The sequence below is a fragment of the Mobula birostris genome, chromosome 26 (genome assembly GCF_030028105.1).
Source record: "Mobula birostris isolate sMobBir1 chromosome 26, sMobBir1.hap1, whole genome shotgun sequence".
In the NCBI taxonomy this organism is placed as follows: Eukaryota; Metazoa; Chordata; class Chondrichthyes; order Myliobatiformes; family Myliobatidae; genus Mobula; species Mobula birostris.
In genome coordinates, this window is record NC_092395.1 from 45,362,727 (window position 1) to 45,385,598 (window position 22,872).

The 22,872-nt window shown below is 43.2% G+C and overlaps 1 protein-coding gene across 1 annotated transcript in view; it reads left to right on the plus strand.

The window, feature by feature from the left end:
* Positions 1-3,892: 3,892 nt before the first annotated feature.
* LOC140188401 (procathepsin L-like) overlaps positions 3,893-22,872 on the plus strand; it is a 33,282-nt gene continuing 14,302 nt past the window's right edge. Inside the window, exons 1-4 of the mRNA XM_072244633.1 lie at positions 3,893-3,993; positions 10,150-10,291; positions 13,394-13,516; positions 20,185-20,355. Of these exons, the coding sequence (XP_072100734.1) occupies positions 10,160-10,291; positions 13,394-13,516; positions 20,185-20,355 (426 nt within the window). The 5' untranslated portion in view covers positions 3,893-3,993; positions 10,150-10,159. The remainder of the gene's footprint in view (positions 3,994-10,149; positions 10,292-13,393; positions 13,517-20,184; positions 20,356-22,872) is intronic.

Here is a 22,872-nt window from a genome sequence, read left to right on the forward strand (position 1 = left end):
TTTGCAGCTTTCAGGCAACACACATCAAAGTTGCTGGTGAACGCAGCAGGCCAGGCAGCATCTCTAGGAAGAGGTGCAGTCGACGTTTCAGGCCGAGACCCTTCGTCAGGACAGATCTCGGCCTGAAACGTCGACTGCACCTCTTCCTAGAGATGCTGCCTGGCCTACTGCGTTCACCAGCAACTTTGATGTGTGTTGCTTGAATTTCCAGCATCTGCAGAATTCCTGTTGTTTGCAGCTTTCAGTCAGCTTTTGGCGCAGCGCTGAACTGAACTAAACTGAATACATACTGCTGGACTCCTAGTTTGATGTTTGATATTCTAAGCATTGTTCGCTCACTTTTTGCCATTTGCACAATGTGTTCTTTTTCCACGCATTGGGTGTTTGACGTTTTTTGGAGGGGTTCCATGGCGTTTATTTGTTTTGTGGCTGCCTGTGGGAGGGCTTATCTCAGGGTTGTATTCTGTGTACACATTTCGATAATAAACTTACTTTGAATCTTTGCTAGACCTTCCACCAATAACATCCTTGAAGTTAACGTTAACCAGAAACTCGAATGGACAGTCACCACAAAAACCAGTCAGGGGCTGGGTATCCAGTGGCAATCGCTTCTGTCACAGTCACAAAGAGATACAGCATTGAAACGGACTCTTCAACTCAAGCCACACAGCGGCCTCCTACTTAGATTAATCCCATCCGCTTGCATTTCCCACACTCCCCCTCCCCTCAGATTTGGCACTGACCTACACGCCAGGGTCAGTTTCAGTAAAAAAATTAACTTTCCAAGCTGGACATCATTGGAATGTGGGAGGAAACTGTAACACCTGAAGAAAACCCATGTGCTCATAAGGATAACATGCAAACTCCACACAGCTGGTTAGAAATGAAGCCAGGTCTCTAGCGCTGTGAGGCAGAGGCTCAGATAATAGTTCTAAAGTGCTGCCCACTTCAAAGCACCAGAGAGCAATGTAATAGAACATTTACCACATGCCTGGAAGCACAGAACTCCGGCAATACATAAGAGGTTTAGTACCATTCATGCCAAGATACACAGCTAAACCACTTTCCAGCAGAGGTCCACCCATTTCACTGGCACTCCTTCCACCGTCCAATCCACTTTCTCTCTCCATCATCAGTGTCATTAATAAAACTGTAGTTAGTAATCCAGGCTACTCTGACAGCTCAGAGCCACCACCAGAAAGATCAAGATCTGGGAGCTCATGACAGTGCCAGCATCCTCAGATTTCCCTCCAGGTCAACACACTGTTATGGCTGAAGAGAGATTGAGTCAACTGGACAAAAAATAATTTATTGTCAGATTGTATACAACCTTTCTCTGTATGCCCACATGAGCATGAAATAAGGTGTCTTTAAATGAGTGTGGTTATCCCCTTTTGTTCAAGAGCCTGATGGTTGAGGGGTAGTAACTGTTCTAGGACCTGATGGTTGAAGTCCTGAGGTTCTTGTACCTTCTCCCTGATGACAGTAGTGAGAAAGGAGCATGGCCTGGGTGGTGAGGATCTTTGATGGTGGATGCTACTTTTCCATCGTTGTTTTATGTAGATGTGCTCAATGGTTTGGAGGGTTTTACCTGTGATGTACTGGGCCAAATCCATTAACTTTTGTAAGAGTTTCTACTCAAAGGGTTTGGTGTTCCCATACCAGGCCATAATGCAGACAATCAGTACACTTTTCACCACATATATATAAAGGTTTACCAAGATCTTTGAGGACATACCAAATCTCCACAGACTCCTAAGGAAGGAGAGACACTGCCGTGCTTTCTTTGCAATTACATTTATATGATGTGTCCAGGACAGGTCCTCTGAGATAGTTGCACACAGGAAATTAAAGTTACTGACCTTCTCCACCACTGATCCACTGATTTCTGGCTCAAGGACCTCTGGTTTCCCCCTCCTAAAGATTACCATCAGTTCCTTGGTCTTATTGACATTGTGTGAGAGGTTGTTATTACACCACTCAGTCCAATTCTCAGTCTTCCTCCTGTGTGCTGATTTATCACCACCTTTGATACAGCCCACAACAGTGGTGTCAACGGCAAACTTGTATATGGAGTTGGTGCTGTGCTTCGCCACACAGTCACAGGTGTAAAGCGAGTACAGTAGAAGGCTAAGCACACATCCCTGTGGTGCTGATGGAAATTATGGAAGAAATGTTTTTCCCAATCCAAACTGACTGGGGTCTACAAGTGAGGAAATCCAGGATCCAATTGTACAAGGAGGTATTGAGGCCCAGGTCTTGTAGTTTACTGATTAGCTTAGAGGGGATGATGGTGTTAAATGCTGAGCTGTAATCAATAAAGAGCATCCTGATGTATACATCTTTGCTGTCCAGATGTTCCAAAGAAGAGCCAATGAGATGGCATCTGCTGTAGACCTGTAGCTTTGGTAGGTACATTGGAGCAGATCCAAGCACCACTCTGACAGCAGCTGATATGCTTCAATACCGGCCTCTCAAAACACCTCAATAGTGCAGACGGCTAAGTGAAAAATACCTCAGAAGTCTCTCATTCTAGGTGCTGACAATCTTTCACAAGATAATAGATGTTTCATAATCATTCTAGTCAATTCTGTGGAGCAAGAAATACCCTTTATTCTTACCCACCTCCTTTTCAACACAGGGGGTTGGGGGTACATCAGTAGCACTGCAAGGCCAATGAATGGAATGTCAAAGACTCTGATGAAACATTAATCCAAGGACATCTGTTAGAGGCCCAGTTATAGTATCCAGATAAACAAAACCTTAATTCAAAATAAGAACTAATAGGAAAAATTATGTCTCATACTCTTTTGTTTACAATATATATTAATGACTTAGACAAGGGAATTAAATGCAGCATCTCCAAGTTTGTGGATGATACGAAGCTGGGTGGCAGTGTTAGCTGTGAGGAGGATGCTAAGAGTGACTTGGATAGGTTGGGTGAGTGGGCAAATTCATGGCAGATGCAATTTAATGTGGACAAATGTGAGGTTATCCACTTTGGCGGCAAAAACAGGAAAACAGAATATTATCTGAATGCTGGTCGATTAGGAAAAGGGGAGGTGCAACGAGACCTGGATGTCATTATACACCAGTCATTGAAAGTGGGCATGCAGGTACAGCAGGCGGTGAAAAAGGCGAATGGTATGCTGGCATTCATAGCAAGAGGATTCGAGTACAGGAGCAGGGAGGTACTACTGCAGTTGTACAAGGCCTTGGTGAGACTACACCTGGAGTATTGTGTGCAGTTTTGGTCCCCTAATCTGAGGAAAGACATCCTTGCCATAGAGGGAGTACAAAGAAGGTTCACCAAATTGATTCCCGGGATGGCAGGACTTTCATATGATGAAAGACTGGATCAACTAGGCTTATACTCGTTGGAATTTAGAAGATTGAGGGGGGAATCTTATTGAAATGTATAAAATCCTAAAGGGATTGGACAGGCTAGATGCAGGAAGATTGTTCCCGATGTTGGGGAAGTCCAGAACGAGGGGTCACAGTTTGAGGATAAAGGGGAAGCCTTTTAGGACCGAGATTAGGAAAAACTTCTTCACACAGAGAGTGGTGAATCTGTGGAATTCTCTGCCACAGGAAACAGTTGAGGCCAGTTCATTGGCTATATTTAAGACGGAGTTAGATATGGCCCTTGTGGCTAAAGGGATCAGGGGGTGTGGAGGGAAGGCTGGTACAGGGTTCTGAGTTGGATGATCAGCCATGATCGTACTGAATGGCGGTGCAGGCTCGAAGGGCCGAATGGCCTACTCCTGCACCTATTTTTTATGTTTCTAAGTTTCTATGTTTACCCTTGAAAAAGAGGAATTTGATTTTGAAGTATTGCTCTGAAGGTCATGAAAAGTGTGATATTACTTCTCTAAGTTTCCTAATCAGCGATGTTGCCATAAGAACTGAAGGCGGATCCTGGGATGCTGCACATGTATTTAACTGGGATACACCCAATGTTCAGTGAGACTTCAAGGGCACCATCATACCAAGGTGAGTTTGCTAATTCATGCCTCGTGTCTGATTCATCACATAAACTGAGTGGAACAGGGGACAGGATTGGATGGGGTGGAACCAATCTGTGCATATTTTATGCTAAGGTGAATGGAACAGGGAACAAATTCCTTGGTTACAGTGTTTTGTGGAGTGTATACCCAGTAACCTGTCACCTGGATGTTACAAGGTTGTTACTGAGGTGGAGTGCTTGAGTTATAGGGAGAGGTTCCATCACCTGGGACATTTTCCTCTGGAGCATAGAAGGCTGACGGATGACCTTACAGAAATGTATAAAATCATGAGGGACATAGATTGGATGGATAGTGACAGTCTATCTCCCATGGTACCTTCTACCTGAAGGCAGCAGCAAGAAAAGAGCATGGCCTGGGCAGTGATGGATGCTGCTTTTCTACGACAATGCTTCACGTAGATGTGCTCAATGGTTGTGAGGGCTTTACGCGTGATGTACTGGGCTGAATCCACTACTTTTGTAGGACTTTCTGCTCAAGGGCATTGGGGTTCCCAATGTGCTTTCTTTGCAATTACATTTATATGATGGGTCCAGGACAGGCCCCATGAGATAGGCACAAGAGCTTCAGGACTCGCACCACCAGCTTCAAGGACAGTTACTGTCTCTCAACCATAAGTCTCCTGAACAAAAAAGGAAAACTACATTCATTCTATTTCTGGTGTTCCCACAACCAATAATCTCACTATAAGGACTCTTTATCTTGTAATTTCATGCTGTCATTATTTATTGATACTTATTTATATTTGCATTTGCATAGTTTGTTGTTTTCTATGCTCCTGCTCTGTCATTAATCCTGTTTACAGTTTACGATTCTATAGATTTGCTATGTATGCCCACAGGAAAAAGAATCTCAGGGTTGTATGTGGTGACATGTATGTACTCTGATAATGCATTTTATTTTGATCTTTGATATTTAGCAACTCTAAAAGTGAAGGACTTGCTGTAGATGTAAGGTGAGAGGGGGAGGATTTAAAATGGGCTTAAAGAAGTTAGAGGGATATGGGTGAAATGCTAATAGACTGGCTCAGGTAACATTTTGGTCAGCATAGTCAAGTTGAACCAAAGGGCCTGTTTCTGTGCTTATTGCTCTGTGATTGTATAACTCTATGACCAGGGTTATGAATCACATCCCCTTTGTCTTTAGAATCATACATACCTACAGTACAGAAACAGGCCTTTCAATTCACCACGTCCAAGCCAACAAGTGAGCACCCATTTACACTTGTCCTGCTTTATTCTCCCCACATTCCCATTCACCCCTCTCAGATTCTATGATTCACCTGAATGTACAGTGACCAATTAACCTCCGAATCACTTGTCTTTAATATGTGGAGGGACTGGGACACAGGCGATCACATGCAAGCTCCATAAAGACATTATCTGAGGTCAGGTTTGAACCCAGCTCACTGCAGCAGTGAACCGCGCCAGCTTAATTCTTAAACATAGAACATTACAACATGGGAACATTCCCTTCGGCTACCACATCTGCCGAACATGATATCAATCTCAGCTAATCCTGTTTGCTTGCACATGATATATATTCCTTCATCCATTGCGTGTGTTGTCTTAATAGTGGAAATGTGCTGTCTAATTTGCCATCATATCTGCCTCTACCATCTCACTTAGCAGTGCAATCCAGGTACCTATGTAATCTTAATAGGTTCCTCAGAATGCCTATGCTTTTTACTCTGTTCCTTTGGAAATGAATCCTGTTGCTTTGTTTTGCTTTTGTTAAGGCCTTACCAGCTCATGTTGCAGCTTCTAGTCAATTGTAACCGCTCAATTATCAAAGCAAAAATCCTATCCTTACCCCAGCAGCACACCCTAACAGAAAAAATTACTCATTTCTTTCTGCATTTTTCCACTCTCCTTTTCTGAATACCAATTTGGTGTCAGCTTTAGATTTTGAAATTGTCCCCAAAATTTGTAAATCATAAAAGGGTGATCCAAGTGTCATTCATTGTAGAATATCACTTCCTAGTTTGAATAGCTTCCTTTAGTTCCATTTGCTTTATTTCAGGTTCTGTTTGAGTTCTATTTTAGGTGCCTTTTTATTGACAGAGATGGGCAGTCACAAGGATAGAAAGACCCATTACTGGTACTATTCGTAAACATTTACAAAACAAAGAGTACACTTCTCCTTCCACCAAAGGCATTAGAGGTCATTTAATATACAACAGCAAAGAAAAATGCATGGCATTGCAGTACATATCTACATATGTTATTAGTTGGACGTTGGTCAGCATTCATTGCTCATCTCCTGTCGCCCATGAGAAGTTGGTGGTGAACTACCTTCTTGGATTTCCGCAGTGTTTCAGGTAAAGGTACGCCCATGGTGTGGCTGACGATAGAGCTCAAGGGTGAGTAGATCAGTAACCAGTCAGGATGGTCCATGACTTAGAAAGAACATATACATTCATGCACCTCCTTCTCTAGACCTTTTCAAAGGTTTGCAGTTTTGGAATCACTGTTGGCTTAGCAAAAGTGTCTAACTGCAGAGCTGGGTCTGTGTTTACACTTTTGCAATTAAGAGAGGAACAATGAGGTTGGGTAAGGTCAGGAGAGAATGACCACAATGCTATAAAAAGCTGAATGGCCAGCTCCAAGTACTAACTTCACTGAGTACAATATGTAAATGTGTATAATTATTTATACAGCTATCAGTGTATGATTAATAATCAGCACAGTATAATTATAATTTATTTACAGTGATAAAAAAACAGTTCTGTTCTGCAGAGTTTGGTGTTCTGATCTTGCAACACTTGAATGGGGAAGTGTTCTGTTACAAGTCCCTGCAAATATCACTGTGGATGTTTAATCCAGTGTCTATGGGGCACAATTCTTACACTCTTCTATAGTAGAGCCTTTTAAGATGCACTCTTCGTCCAGTTCCATTTGGAGTGGGACTGGATTCAAATTAGGTAAGGTCAAGTAAGAATAACTATTTGGAGAAAGAAATGAACTGATTTTTGTTTATGACAGTCATGCTTTATGGTCACATTTCTGGTTGTAGTAACATTTGCTGAGGAGAACTTGGGCACCAGATCCTGGCAGGCATAATACAGGACTGGGAAGAGTTAGGGAAGAGGGGCATTGGTTGGTTGACACCAGGTAAGCAAAGTACATCAACATCCTGGCACCAATACCTTACGTCACAATCTACAGTCTGCCCGCAGTCTAGTTATCCCTCTAACTTCCACTGAAATACTAATCACACATCCCCTACTTGAAACTGGCCACACGCTAGTCCCAATCATATCATTTCCCTTTCCCAAAGTTCTAATTTCATGCCCACTTCCAAAACACTGCCTAGGCTCCTCTCATTGATACATACCATAGAAACCATAGAAACTACAGCGCAGAAACAGGCCCTTTGGCCCTTCTTGGCTGTGCCGAACCATTTTCTGCCTAGTCCCACTGACCCGCACACGGACCATATCCTTCCATACACCTCCCATCCATGTATCTGTCCAATTTATTCTTAAATGTTAAAAAGGAACCCGCATTTACCACCTCATCTGGCAGCTCATTCCATACTCCCACCACTCTCTGTGTGAAGAAGCCCCCCCTAATGTTCCCTTTAAACTTTTCCCCCCTCACCCTTAATCCATGTCCTCTGGTTTTTTTCTCCTCTTGCCTCAGTGGAAAAAGCCTGTTTGCATTCACTCTATCTATACCCATCATAATTTTATATACCTCTCTCAAATCTCCCCTCATTCTTCTACGCTCCAGGGAATAAAGTCCTAACCTATTCAACATTTCTCTGTAACTGAATTTTTCAAGTCCTGGCAACATCCTTGTAAACCTTCTTTGCACTCTTCCAACCTTATTTATATCCTTCCTGTAATTTGGTGACCAAAACTGAACACAATACTCCAGATTCGGCCTCACCAATGCCTTATACAACCTCATCATAACATTCCAGCTCTTATACTCAATACTTTGATTAATAAAGGCCAATGTACCAAAAGCTCTCTTTACGACCCTATCTACCTGTGACGACACTTTTACGGAATTTTGTATCTGTATTCCCAGATCCCTCTGTTCTACTGCACTCCTCAGTGCCTTACCATTAACCCTGTATGTTCTACCTTGGTTTGTCCTTCCAACAATGTCAGCAGGTTGAGGGCCAGCTTATTATTTCAGGTAATTGATCTTATTTTGAAAGAATTAACTAGATCTAAAGGACAAGTAGATATTAATAGAACTAAAGGAAATAAAAATGCAAGCTGGTGGAGGAACTCAACTGGTCAGGCAGCATCTGTGGAGTAAGGGGATAATTGAGACCCTGCAACGAAACTCAGAGTGTAACTGGTATAAAGATGTGAGGCAGAAATTAGCAAGCAATAAATGGATCCAGGTGAGGAGTTGTTAATGGGCAAGTGACCCTGGGTGGGGGGAGAGAGGGGTAAAGGTAATGTCCGAGGCCGAAAGGTGATTGTGGGGATAACAAAGGGCCGCAGATTATGGAAGCTGATTAGGAAAGGTGTTGAATGGAAACCAAAAGGGGCACAGTGGGGGGTGGGGGGAGGACCCAGTAAATCCAGAATGTGAGTGATGGCTGGTAAGGCAGGTCACGCAAGGGAAAGAAACTGGAGAAGTGAGGGTGAGGGAGGTGGTTGGAAAGAAGGGAGTGTGCAAGAGCACCTGGGTGAATCAGGAGGTGAGGGAAAGGAATAGAAGGGGTGCATGCCACCTGAAATTGGAGAGTTCTATGTCCAGACTGTTGCGTTATAGACTACCCAGGCAGGCCACGAGGCACTGCTCCTGCAGGCTGAGTTAATAGAGAAGATTGAAGACAGGCGGGTTGGTGTTGGAATTGGAAAGGATATTGAAATAGCTTGCAGCCTTGAGCTCAGGATGATCATTGCAGACAAATCAGGATTGCGCATGACTTAGAAGGAACATATAAATCCACGTAAGTTCTTCTTTTGTCCTGCCCTCTCCCACATTTTTTTTTGCTCCAATTCCCTGCATTCCAGTCTCTTGAGACTCCACTAATCAGAAACCATGTGAGTATTGTATTTTCCTATTTAATGGGGCTAAAATATGAAAATGTGAGAGGGATTGTCGCGGTATGATATCAGGACATTGCTCTCAATTTTAGAGTTGCCTATACAAAACAACTATTCTCGTAATTTTCCTGACGGGAGGACCGTGTTTTGCCGCAGGGATCATTGTGAGTCATTTTCATAAATGATCTGCACGAGAATGAAGGAGATATGATTAATAAAATTTCAGGTAACCTCCAAAACAGTGTCTGGTTTTCAGTGAATGTCTGAAGTTACAATAGTATATTGAATAACCGGGAATATGGGCAAAGGAACGGCAGATGCAATTTAACTCTGACAATTGGGAGTTGATGCATATTTGTAGGTAAGTTAGGCTAGGACATACACAGTGAAAAGCAGGGTACTGGGGACTTGTGTAGAGCTGAGGGACCCAGGAACACAATTACAAGAGTCCTTTGAAATTGGCTATATAGATAGACAAACTAGCCTTCATCGACTGTGTCATTGATTACAGGACTTCTGACATCATGTTACACTTGTACAATATGTTGGTTATTTTGCACTTGGGTCAAGTGCAATTCTGGTCACCATGCTATAGGAGGGCTGTGACTGAGCTATAAAGGGTGTGGAAAAGATCCACATGAAGGTTGCCTGATCTGGAGGGCTTGTGATAAGAGGAGAGATTCAATAGTCTGGGACTCTTTTCCCTGGATTGAATAACGCTAAGGGATTGCCTAATAGCAGTTAAAAAGACTGTGCACAGACAGGCATTGTCCCAAGAAAGGGAAGCCTAGAGCTAGAAGGCATAGGTTTAAGGTGAAAGGGGGAAGATCTACAGGGCAAGTTTTTCACATAGAGGGTGACAGATATATGAATGAGCCTACAGAGAAGGTGGTAGAGGCAGGTGCAATTACAACGGGTACATTGATAGGAATGGTTTAGAGAAACATGAGCCAACTGCAGGCAAATGGATTAGCTTAGATAGGGATCTTAGCTGGCATGAATGGATTGGGCTAAAGGGTCAGTTTCTGTGCTTTATTATTCGATGAATCTATGGATAATTGGAAACGACCTGCTCAAGGTCTGACGTAATTTCTATTATTTCTCTAGGTTGTCCATAATGAAGTTTACTTTGCTCCTGGGCTTTGTGGTAGGGTTTACTCTGACTGCAGCCTCAGACTACACATTCAACACAGAACTGGATGAAGAATGGGAGAAATGGAAACTACAGCACAACAAACAGTACGGAGAGGTAAAACAGAATTTGTTCTCGGTCTAAACTACTATGACAGTGTAGGCCAGGAGGAGGAAAGACAACCAAAGCAGTTTCATTCTCACTATTTCATCAGTGACCATCTCATTAAACTGCCCTGCCCTTGTTTCCTGATTGCCACTGGCCTAATATTCTACTTCCCCATTGATTACCACGGTGTTACCCTGCTACGCTGTCAAAACCAGCACTTCTACCACACTGATGAATCAAATAAATCCCACTTAATTAATGGATGTTGATGCTTGTCCCCTACATACTTTTACATGGTTAAAGGAGGCAGGGGTCACAGAACATGTTAGAACATAATGTGGAGTTAACCAAGAATGGCCAACTGTGCTAGCAGTATGCAGGTTAAGAATAGGGTTTTGGGATGACAGGAGGAAGAAGTGGTTGGGTAAAGGAGGTGCTGCAAATGGTTGTGTTTGGGGAAAGGCGTAGTGACAGGAGGAGGAGGTTATGCTGGTGCTCAGGTGTTGTGAGAGTAAGTGTTTCTTGGTGAGGGAGGGATGGATGCCATTGATGCAATCATGAATGCCGTCTCATAGCTCTTGGGTGGTACCTCAGGTAAAGGACAGATCAAGAACTAATTCCTGGAGTTGTCAAAGTCCTTTCCAACACAAAATCAAGAACACATTGATAGTAGTCTGAACTTGGATATTGGGTAACTCTTGCTTGTGCTGCAATTGAAGCCAAGCCTTTGGGTACCAAACAATTCATATGGTTGTGTTAGCAAGAATGCTATGAGTAAATGGCAGGGACCTTAGGAAAACTTACACAAAAGGTAGTGAAAATCTGGAATGACTATCAGAAAAGGTAGTGAAGGCATTTGTAAAGGTACTTAGAATGTGAGCCAATGGGATTAGTTAGATAGGAAAGGAGTGGAGAGAAATGGGTTAACGTGAGCCAATGGGATTAGTTAGATAGGAAATGGGTGGAGAGAAATGGGTTAACATGAACCAATGGGATTAGTTAGATAGGAAAGGTGGAGAGAAATGGGTTAACGTGAGTCAATGGGATTAGTTAGATAGGAAATGAGTGGAGAGAAATGGGTTAATGTGAGCCAATAGGATCAGACGGGAAAGGAAAGGAGAGGAATGGGTTAATGTGAGCCAATGGGATTAGTCAGGAAAGGAGTGAAGAGAAATAGGTTAACATGAGCCAATGAGATTAGTTAGATAGGAAATGAGTGGAAAGAAATGGGTTAATGTGAGCCAATAGGATCAGATGGGAAAGGAATGGAGAGAAATGGGTTAATGTGAGCCAGTGGGATTAGTGCAGATGAGCAAAGTAACCACCTGGTCTAAAATGTCCCATTTCTGTGCTGTACATATCAGAGATTTTCTGATTCTTCCATTGGTGAGTTCACCACTGTCAACTTCCTAGTAGTCACCACTAACCAGAAACTCAACAGCTCCAGTCACATAAATACCAAAATCACAAGAACATGTCAGGGCTGGGGTTCTGCAATTCTTCTTGGGCAGACACATCGAGACCTTTCTCCATCTATGTTTGTACAAGGCAGCAGTCAAGAATGTGTCTGGATGAATACAGCTCCAATAGTACAGTTCCAACATTCAAGTTGACAATGTCTAGGATAGAGCAACCTATCTGATGGGGATTACACTGACTACACTCCATATTTGTTCCCTCTAATACAGTACACAGTGGCTACACTGTGTGGGATCTAAAAATAGGGTCAGCATTTACTACTTCAACTACTCTAACAAGCACTTACCAAATCCCTGACCCCCCCCCCACCATCATAAAGATGAAAGAAAGGAAATGCATGGGAACACCAGCACTGCCAGTTCCACCCCACACACCCCACCCCCCCCCACCCCGTAGCTGACACACTCTGCTTACTTGCAAATGTTTCCAGTCCTTCATCACAACGGGGCCAAAATTACAGAACACCCTGTAACTAGTGCTATAGAAGCACCTTCACACAATGGTTCAGGAAGGCAGCTCACTCACAGTTTCTCAGCGGCAACAAGCACTTCCCTTGCTAGTAGTTACCGCATCCTGAGAAACAAAGAAATGAAACACAGGACATCTTTCATGTCTGCTAATACCATTTTGGATCTGTTTGCCAGGTTATGTGCAGCATCAGTACCTGAGCCTGTGGTTTCAAAAGTTATAAAGCGACTATGTGAATTCACTGTCTGTCTTCTCCAATTCCTTGGCCAAGTTCCATTGTTGAAAGGAAGAGGCTGGATAATGGAGGATGGTTTGGTAGATGGTGAGAAGTGGTTAGCTACAAAATGCGCTGCTTGCAAATCAGCTTGTAGGATGAGGGCACAGCAGGTCATGGTCTACCCTTGTGTTTCCATCTCACTACTATAAGCACCACAATGGCCATTGATGACGTGTTCTGTCTTCTCCATTGAAATAATATGATGCTATCTCATCTAACACCCTTCAGGTAGCTTCAGGTGACTCTGGTTGTCTGCCCCCTGTAAGAGAAGGGAAATTTGCATTTGAAGGTTACAGGAGCACTGTCTGTATTCTAACAGTGAGCAAATGAATATTAGGCAGGTGATGTACGATTGATGGATTGTTTGTGAAAGAGAAGTAAAGATGTGCTGCAATGAGTTGTACAGGATATGTCAATCAAGCATGTATTCAATGCCTGTGGTTGCACATTAAGCACTGTTGAATTGTTTGCAGCTTTGCAGTATTTCATGCGTGTGTGAGTCTCATGTCAGGTACCTCCTCCTGGGCCAATTCACCAATGTTAGATAACACTTCAAACTACCCTTTCCCAGGTTCTGCCATTCTTGAAAGTGTTCTGAATCAGCCTCAATTGCATCCTACCACAGCCACCATGTACCGCCCCTTTAAGATGAAGACTAATTTCAGATGACACTGGTCATTTGCAAAATTGACTGACATGGTGAAATGATAAGTCAATGAACAATGTTGTCCCTGCATGTGGAATGAGGCCCTTGTCTCAGACATACTAGGGGCAATTTAAAAATTGCTGGAAAGCACTAATCCAGATTTTGCATGCAGCCTTTGAAAAATTTGTAGAATGTTAGTATGGAAAGGTGCTACAGAGTGATGTCATGATGTCTTTTTCAGGATGAGGAGATCAACAGGAGAATAATTTGGGAAAGTGCCATGAGTTACATTGAACAGCACAATCGAGAGTACGCAATGGGGAAGCACACGTTTACTGTGGCAATGAACCAATTTGGAGATCTGGTGTGTACAATTTCTAAAATATTTGTCTATCAAGTGCTAGGTATTGAGGTACTTTTAGTGAATGAACTGTTTACATTCACTGATATCACATAACAAAGTCCAATCTCCCTTGACAATGTCTGTTTCTTTCGTCTGACCCTTTAACATCATGTTTTGTTATTTCTGCTCACCTATGCAGCCACCATCATGGCGAGCTGCAGCCGAGAGGCTTGTGTCACCTTTGTATTTGCTGCTGTGAAGTAAAGGAACACAATGGTCACAGCTGCACCAGAACAAGAAGCACTAAGGAAATAATAACCGTATACAGGTTGTGCTACATGCCTCCCTGATCCTCACCCCTTCACTGGTTCAACAATGATAATTATTACATAGACCATAGAACATAGAGTAGTACAGCACAGTACAGGTCCTTCGGCCCACTATGTTGTGCCGACCCTCAAACCCTGCTTCCCATATAAGCCCCCACCTTAAATTCCTCCATATACTTGTCCAGTAGTCTCTTAAACTTCACGAGTGTATCTGCCTCCACCACTGACTCAGGCAGTGCATTCCACACACCAACCACTCTCTGAGTAAAAAACCTTCCTCTAATATCCCCCTTGAACTTCCCACCCCTTACCTTAAAGCCATATCCTCTTGTATTGAGCAGTGGTGCCCTGGGGATGAGGCGCTGGCTGTCCACTCTGTCTATTCCTCTTATTATCTTGTACACCTCTATCATGTCTCCTCTCATTCTCCTTCTCTCCAAAGAGTAAAGCCCTAGCTCCCTTAATCTCTGATCATAATGCATACTTTCTAAACCAGGCAGCGTCCTGGTAAATCTCCTCTGTACCCTTTCCAATGCTTCCACATCCTTCCTATAGTGAGGCAACCAGAACTGGACACAGTACTCCAGGTGTGGCCTAACCAGAGTTTTACAGATCTGCATCATTACTTTGCAACTCTTAAACTCCATCCCTCGACTTATGAAAGCTAACACACCATAAGCTTTCTTAACTACCCTATCCACCTGTGAGGCAACTTTCAGGGATCTGTGTACATGTACCCCCAGATCCTTCTGCTCCTCCACACTACCAAGTATTCTGCCATTTACTTTGTACTCTGCCTTGGAGTTTGTCCTTCTAAAGTGTACCACCTCACACTTCTCCGGGTTGAACTCCATCTGCCACTTCTCAGCCCACTTCTGCATCCTATCAATGTCTCTCTGCAATCTTCGACAATCCTCTACACTATCTACAACACCACTAACCTTTGTGTCGTCTGCAAACTTGCCAACCCACCCTTCTACCCCCACATCCAGGTCATTAATAAAAATCACGAAAAGTAGAGGTCCCAGAACAGATCCTTGTGGGACACCACTAGTCACAACCCTCCAATCCGAATGTACTCCCTCCACCACGACCCTCTGCCTTCTGCAGGCAAGCCAATTCTGAATTACACCTGGTCAAACTTCCCTGGATCCCATGCCTTCTGACTTTCTGAATAAGCCTACCGTGTGGAACCTTGTCAAATGCCTTACTAAAATCCATATAGATCACATCCACTGCACTACCCTCATCTATATGCCTGGTCACATCCTCAAAGAACTCTATTAGGCTTGTTAGATATGATCTGCCCTTCACAAAGCCATGCTGACTGTCCCTAATCAGACCATGATTCTCTAAATGCCCATAGATCCTATCTCTAAGAATCTTTTCCAACAGCTTTCCCACCACAGACATAAGGCTCACTGGTCTATAATTACCTGGACTATCCCTACTACCTTTTTTGAACAAGGGGACAATATTCGCCTCCCTCCACTCCTCCGGTACCATTCCCGTGGACAACGAGGACATAAAGATCCTAGCCAGAGTCTCAGCAATCTCTTCCCTTGCCTGGTGGAGCAGCCTGGGGAATATTCCATCAGGTCCCGGGGACTTATCCGTCCTAATCTATTTTAACAACTCCAACACCTCCTCTCCCTTAATATCAACATGCTCCAGAATATCAACCTCACTCATATTGTCCTCACCATCATCAAGTTCCCTCTCATTGGTGAATACCGAAGAGAAGTATTCATTGAGGACCTCGCTCACTTCCACAGCCTCCAGGTACATCTTTCCACCTTTATCTCTAATCGGTCCTACCTTCACTCCTGTCATCCTTTTGTTCTTCACATAACTGAAGAATGCCTTGGGGTTTTCTTTTACCCTACTCGCCAAGGCCTTCTCATGCCCCCTTCTTGCTCTTCTTATCCCCTTCTTAAGCTCCTTTCTTGCTTCCCTATATTCCTCAATAGAGCCATCTGATCCCTGCTTCTCAAACCTCATGTATTCTGCCTTCTTCCACCTGACTAGATTTTCCACCTCACTTGTCACCCATGGTTCCTTCACCCTACCATTCTTTATCTTCCTCTCCTGGACAAATTTATCCCTAACATCCTGCAAGAGATCTCTAAACATCGGCCACATGTCCATAGTACATTTCCCTGCAAAAACATCATCCCAATTCACACCCGCAAGTTTTAGCCTTATAGCCTCATAATTTGCCCTTCCCCAATTAAAAATTTTCCTGTCCTCTCTGATTCTATCCTTTTCCATGATAATACTGAATGTCAGGGAGCAGTGGTCACTGTCCCCCAGATGCTCACCCACTGAGAGGTCTGTGACCTGACCCGGTTCGTTACGTAATACTAGATCTAGTATGGCATTCCCCCTAGTCGGCCTGTCAACATACTGTGACAGGAATCCGTCCTGGACACACTTAACAAACTCTGCCCCGTCTAAACCCTTGGAACTAATCAGGTGCTAATCAATATTAGGGAAGTTAAAGTCACCCATGATAACAACTCTGTTATTTCTGCACCTTTCCGAAATCTGCCTCCCAATCTGCTCCTCCATATCTCTGTTGCTACCAGGGGGCCTATAGAATATCCCCAATAGAGTAACTGCTCCCTTCCTGTTCCTGACTTCCACCCATACTGACTCAAAAGAGGATCCTGCTACATTACCCACCCTTTCTGTAGCTGTCATAGTATCCCTGACCAGTAATGTCACCCCTCCTCCCCTTTTTCCGCCCTCTCTATCCCTTTTAAAGCACTGAATTCCAGGAATATTGAGAATCCATTCCTGCCCTGGTGCCAGCCAAGTCTCTGTAATGGCCACTACATCATAATTCCATGTATGTATCCAAGCTCTCAGTTCATCACCTTTATTCCTGATGCTTCTTGCATTGAGGTACACACACACTTCAGCCCTTCTACCTTACTGTCTTTACGCTGTTTATTCTGCTTCTCTTTCCTCAAAGACTCTCTGTATGTTAGATCTGGCTTTACTCCATGCACTTCTTTCACTGCTCTATTGTTCACTGCTCTATCCCCCTTGCAAATTAGCTTAAACCCTCTCGAACCATGCTAGCAAACCTACCTGCAAGGATATTGCTCCCCCTCGAGCTCAGGTGCAACCCATCCAATCTGTACAGGTCCCACCTTCCCCAGAAGAGATCCCAGTTGTTGTTATAAGTCAGTTGTTGGAAAATTGGTGAGAAGCAAAGTTGACTGTGAGAATGAAATAAAGTCAAAATGAGAAATATTGGAACTTAGTTCAAAATGTCAAGAGATTCTGTAGATACTAGAAAATGTCAACGTTTGCCCTCTAGAATAACAATCCCAATCCTGAAGCCCCTCTGCCTCAGTGCATAACCTTCCGTAGGGTGGCCACAGATATGACTACTGTCTCAGTTCGTCCCACATTTTCACTATTTGGTTCTGATCCCTATGCAATGTTTTGTTCCAGTGCATTGAATTAGATTCAGAAGTATGAATGCTGCCTGAATTTCTATCTAGGTTCAAAGGCAGTGAGAGAAAATATACATGGACCTCAATTGAGGTCCAGCTGACATCAATTGATGGACATGGTGCTAATGAGGGCTGAGATCCTCCTGCTCCATGGCGCTCAGTTTTGATGCAAGTACTTTAGCATCTTGGAGTGGCAACCTTTACCCATTTCCCTTACTGGTGTAAGTAAGTGTTCTGTGGGGTTCTATTCACAATGCAAGATGGCTTCTATAATCACAATAGAAAGCCGTTTCACATTAAATTAGATGCATGAATAATAATGGCTCCAATTCTGAGTAGAGTGAAATGGCTTTTTTGTTTTTTTCAATTTAAACATGTATCAGATTCTGAAGAAAGATGGTTTACAATTTGTTTACAAAACAAAGCTTTAATTTAAAAAATTACTATAAGTCATTTGCCAGTTGAGTTCATACCAATCATTAATACAGATAGATTTCCAATTATGATGTACTAAAACACTTTCCCTAGAGTCCAGCACACGTAATTCAGGTCAATAACTGTCGTGCCCAGGACACATTTCTGGTAGAATCTTTATCTGCTTTGTTTGGAACCATAACTGTCCCTTTCCCTCACAGAACAAAAGTGTTTTTAATAATGCCATAGGCTCAAACTGAGTATTATTTAAAAGGATAGACATATCTTTCTTTCAGCCATAGACAGACTGCAAGAACAAACCTCACTAGCCCAGGCTCCCAATCAGCACTGCCTTACCCCATCCACACACCCAGGCTATTTTAGCAGGGTGATCTCTGAAATTAAGTGACCAGAAATGAAGGAGGTATGTTGCTGAAACAGAAATTATACCCTTCCCACGATATCAGAAACAAGTAATAGAGGGAAAAGAATGAGGAGGTAGTTTTTGCCGGAATGTGCCTGGGAAGGATCACTAAGGGCAGGAGAGTCTTCAGCAAATGGCAGTGATTTGGAAACCTTCAACTCTGGTTCAATACCCCTTCCAAGCATAAATGCTGAGGTCATATCAGAAATGAAAGGTTCCCCACTTTGCTACTGGGGCTATTCTTGATAACTCCATAGCAGCAATGAGCAGCAAAGTGTTTCATCAGAGATAACCTGTGAGGGATCAGAGGCAGGGTTTCTGAGAGTAAACCCAGACTTTACTGCAAGCACAAGCACCTGTTTGGTTGCTAGTTAAAAATCTCAATGTCTAGACGAGAGTCACCCTCTCAGAAACTTTTTCAGAGGATTCCTACAGGCTGTTCTTTCTAAGGTGAGCTACATCATGCCTTTATGATACTGCAAAGTTAAGATTAGCTCCACTGAGAAAATAAGAAGTACTTTTGATAACGCAGCAATAACATTCACAACTGGAGCTGGCATTTGACTGTGGTGCAGACATTTGAAGAGGGCGCATATGCCTACAGCCTCCTCCCTAGCAAATTCTGCCATGAATGCCCTTTGTAGAAAGAAGTTGTTACCCATACAAAAACTTCTTCATTAACTTGGGTTGGTTCCACTCTCCATACCTCACACCACCTTCCCTGGGTGACTTTGCCAGACACTTCACCCATTACTGTAGCACACATTTATGCTTTACCAATATTCCCCAGTAGCTCTTTGAGTGTGGCTGTATTGTGGCATGGCCCATAAAGAGCAACTTCTTGATTCTAGAAACATGTCACTATTACAAGAAACTTAACCCCCGGGTACCCTCAGCTCCTGAAACATGAAGGAGCTTGTTAGTGAACATTGAAAAGCTGCTAAAAAAAAATCTGTTTTTGGAAACCGTTTTAGAGGAACCATGATTGTTGTTTTAACACCAAAAGATGATGTAGGTAACTTCTAGAGCAAAGTAGCTATAAACACTGGCACTTATCCGTGTAAGCGGAACAAGTGCTACACAGGCCCTTACACTTCCTCCCTTACCACCAGGGCCCCAAACAGTCCTTCCAGGTGAGGCAACACTTCACCTGTGAGTCAACTGGGGTGATATACTGCGTCCGGTGCTCCCGATGTGGCCTTTTATATATTGGCGAGACCCGACGCAGACTGGGAGACCGCTTTGCTGAACATCTATGCTCTGTCCACCAGAGAAAGCAGGATCTCCCAGTGGCCACACATTTTAATTCCACATCCCATTCCCATTCTGACATGTCTATCCACGGCCTCCTCTACTGTAAAGATGAAGCCATACTCAGGTTGGAGGAACAACACCTTATATTCCGTCTGGGTAGCCTCCAACCTGATGGCATGAACATCGACTTCTCTAACTTCCGCTAGGCCCCACCTCCCCCTCGTACCCCATCTGTTACTTACTTTTATGCACACATTCTTTCTCTCACTCTCCTTTTTCTCCCTCTGTCCCTCTGAATATACCTCTTGCCCATCCTCTGGGTCCCCCCCCCACTTGTCTTTCTTCTCGGACCTCCTGTCCCATGATCCTCTCATATCTCTTTTGCCAATCACCTGTCCAGCTCTTGGCTCCATCCCTCCCCCTCCTGTCTTCTCCTATCATTTTGGATCTCCCCCTCCCCCTCCCACTTTCAAATCCCTTACTCACTCTTCTTTCAGTTAGTCCTGACGAAGGGTCTCAGCCCGAAACGTCGACTGTACCTCTTCCTACAGATGCTGCCTGGCCTGCTGAGTTCACCAGCAACTTTGATGTGTGTTGGTTGTATAAACACTTTGGATTGTTCTTGCCTGACAACCCGGCTTCCAGTCAAACGGTATGCAGGAGCACAAGAGTGCTTGACGCTCTCATCTCTCCTGATATTCTAAACTAAATATTGGTGCTTTGTAACCCCAGGAGGTTTCCTATCCTCCTCCATATTCTTCATGATCTATTACTTCAGTATCATTGCAATTGTTTTTCTAGACCAATGAAGAGTTCAATGCACTGATGAATGGTTTCCTCAGTAACAACGCTGAAAACTCAACTGAGGAAGAAGATGAGGAGTTCGATTATGATGAAAATGAAGGTGGTTTTGAATTGCCAAGAACTGTTGACTGGAGGTCAAAGGGTATGGTTACGCCAGTGAAGAACCAGGTAAATATTGGAAAACAACAGTCCAGCCCTACTTGATGTTCTAATGATGTCTTTTAGGAACCAATGAGGATAACGTCTTATTTATCTGAAAGTCCTGCCCTAATTGCTAGATAATTCTACTGCTGACTACTGAGTTCAGCCACACACATGGAGTCATGCGGTCAGGGTAAAATTCATCCTCAATCCCACATTGTATTTTGAGAAGGAAGGTATAGTATACATATTCCTACTATAAGCGTACTACCCCATGCTTCCCAAAATTAGTTCTTTTCAAGTCAAGGAAGCTGAGTGTCAGATGTGGATTGCAGCATGGATACAATGCTATATTAGGAACATAGAGTATGTTACAAATTCCATTGCAGTTGACTGCATTAGATCAATCCTTAGTACATAGAATGAATTTATAATTCATTTCAAAATATACTCTTTATTTTGCAGGGTATTATAGATTCTAAGATGCAATATACAGATAGAATTAAAACAAATTAAATCGGATTTTGAATTAAAACCTGGCTATTCTCGAAGTCAACTATGTCACTCTTGATATATCCAAGATCTGCATAAGTACCTTCATCTTGTCCTTGTTCATGAAGCTTTTAACATAAACAGCTCTCAATATTACTTAACTAAGCTTCACATTCCATTTCCAAGCAAGTTAAAGTAGTTGGTAAAGGCAGTAAGAAATGGAATGTTTTTGGGTGTTATATTGAGTTCCATAGTGTCCACAGGCCCTACAGCCCACAATGTCCATGCTGTCTATTGTACTCACCTAACTGACGCTAGGTCTATAGCTTCAGGATCTCGGCAAAAGAAGTATTTGTCTAGTTACACCTTAAATGTTATGGGAGTATCTACCTTCACCATCTCTTCAGACAGCACATTCTAGACTACAACCATCATCTGAGTGAATGATATCCCCTTCTGATCCCTTCTGAACCTCCTCACTCTCATCTTAATCCTGTATCACTTATCTTTGACACCCCTACAAGGGCTTAATGAGTAGAACCATTGCCTCATGGCACCAGAGCCCTGAATTCAATCCTGACCTCAGGTTTTGTTTGGGTGGAGTTTGTACCTTCTCCCTGTGACCACAGGTTAATTGAGTAATTGACCAATGTAAACTGCCCTGGTGTAGAGGTGAATGATAGAAACAGAGAAGTCAATGAGAATGTAGGGTTAAAACATAAAATTTAAAAACTGAATTTCTGTAGGATTAATGTAACTGGATGGTTGATGGTCAGTTAAGACTCATTGAGCAAGTAGGTTTGCTTTTGTGCTGTGTCTCTATGATTAAGGGCAAGGCCATGGCTGTAGTCCAAGATGAGATTACTGAGGGATTGACCGGAGAGGTTTTTGGGTGGAGCTGAAAGATAGGAAGGCAGAGGATGCCTTGTTGAGATTATGCTAAAGGCCTCCTAGTAGTCAACAAGAATCAGAGAGACAGATATGTAGGGAGATTGCAGGAAGTTGCAGGTTATCAAGACTGGGATTTCCATAGTGTTAAAGGCTTAGATGTTGTGGAATTTATTAAGGAAAGTGTGCAGAAAACTTTCCTCAGGCAATATATAGAAGGCCAAACTTGGGAGAGGGCAAAGTTTGACATGTGAGTGGGGGTGCACTTGGGACTGGTGACCATCGTTCTATTAGATTTAAACTAGTTATAGAAAGGGCCACAAGTTCTAAACTGGGGCAAGGCAAAAGTTGATTAGAATAGGCAAAGGGACATCTGACAAGTACAAGGCTTTTAAAATAAGGCATTGATTCAAGATCTGCATGTTTCCATTAGATTAAAGCGTTATGGGTGTAGGGAACTCTGGATAAAAGGAGGCATGAGTCAGCTACAGGCAGCTGGAGTCCAGTGAATCTCTGGAGGAGTATTGAGGATGCATGGGTATACTCAAGAAGGATGATATAAGAGTGAGAAGAGGACATGAGATAGTTTTGACAGAAAAGATTAAGGAGAATCCAAAGGCAAAGGGGAGAAAAGCAACTAGAAAACAAAAATGGACCTCATGCCAGAAGATAGTCCTGGGTATGACTCTAAACTGCAACCGGTGATGAGGATCTGATTGGGGACTTTCAGAGCTTTGGGGAAAGTGGAGTTACCCCTTAGTCATTCATTCCTCCCAGGGCCGCTCTGACCTGGAACGGTAGCACCTGCAAGGGTTCCTGCTCAGGATACGAGCAAAAGCCAACGGCAGATCTGGCAGGTTCAGTAACTGAACTTATGACGGAGAAGGCGGATCAGCTAGGACCTCAAATGTCAACAGCTATAGTACAGGTGGATGAACATTTGGGAAGAGAAATGGTAATTTCTTTAGCTCGCCCAGCGGAAGGCAACAGCAAACCACCATTGCTAGATACCAAGTTTCCTAGAATCTATTTGCTAAGAAAACAATGGTCAAACTCTCAAAATGTATCACACAACAACAGCATCAAGAGGATCTTCAAGACAATTCTGAAGATGCTTCGCTCGGTAGGGTTAATTCTGGGCAGCAGGGGATCCCTGACTGTCAT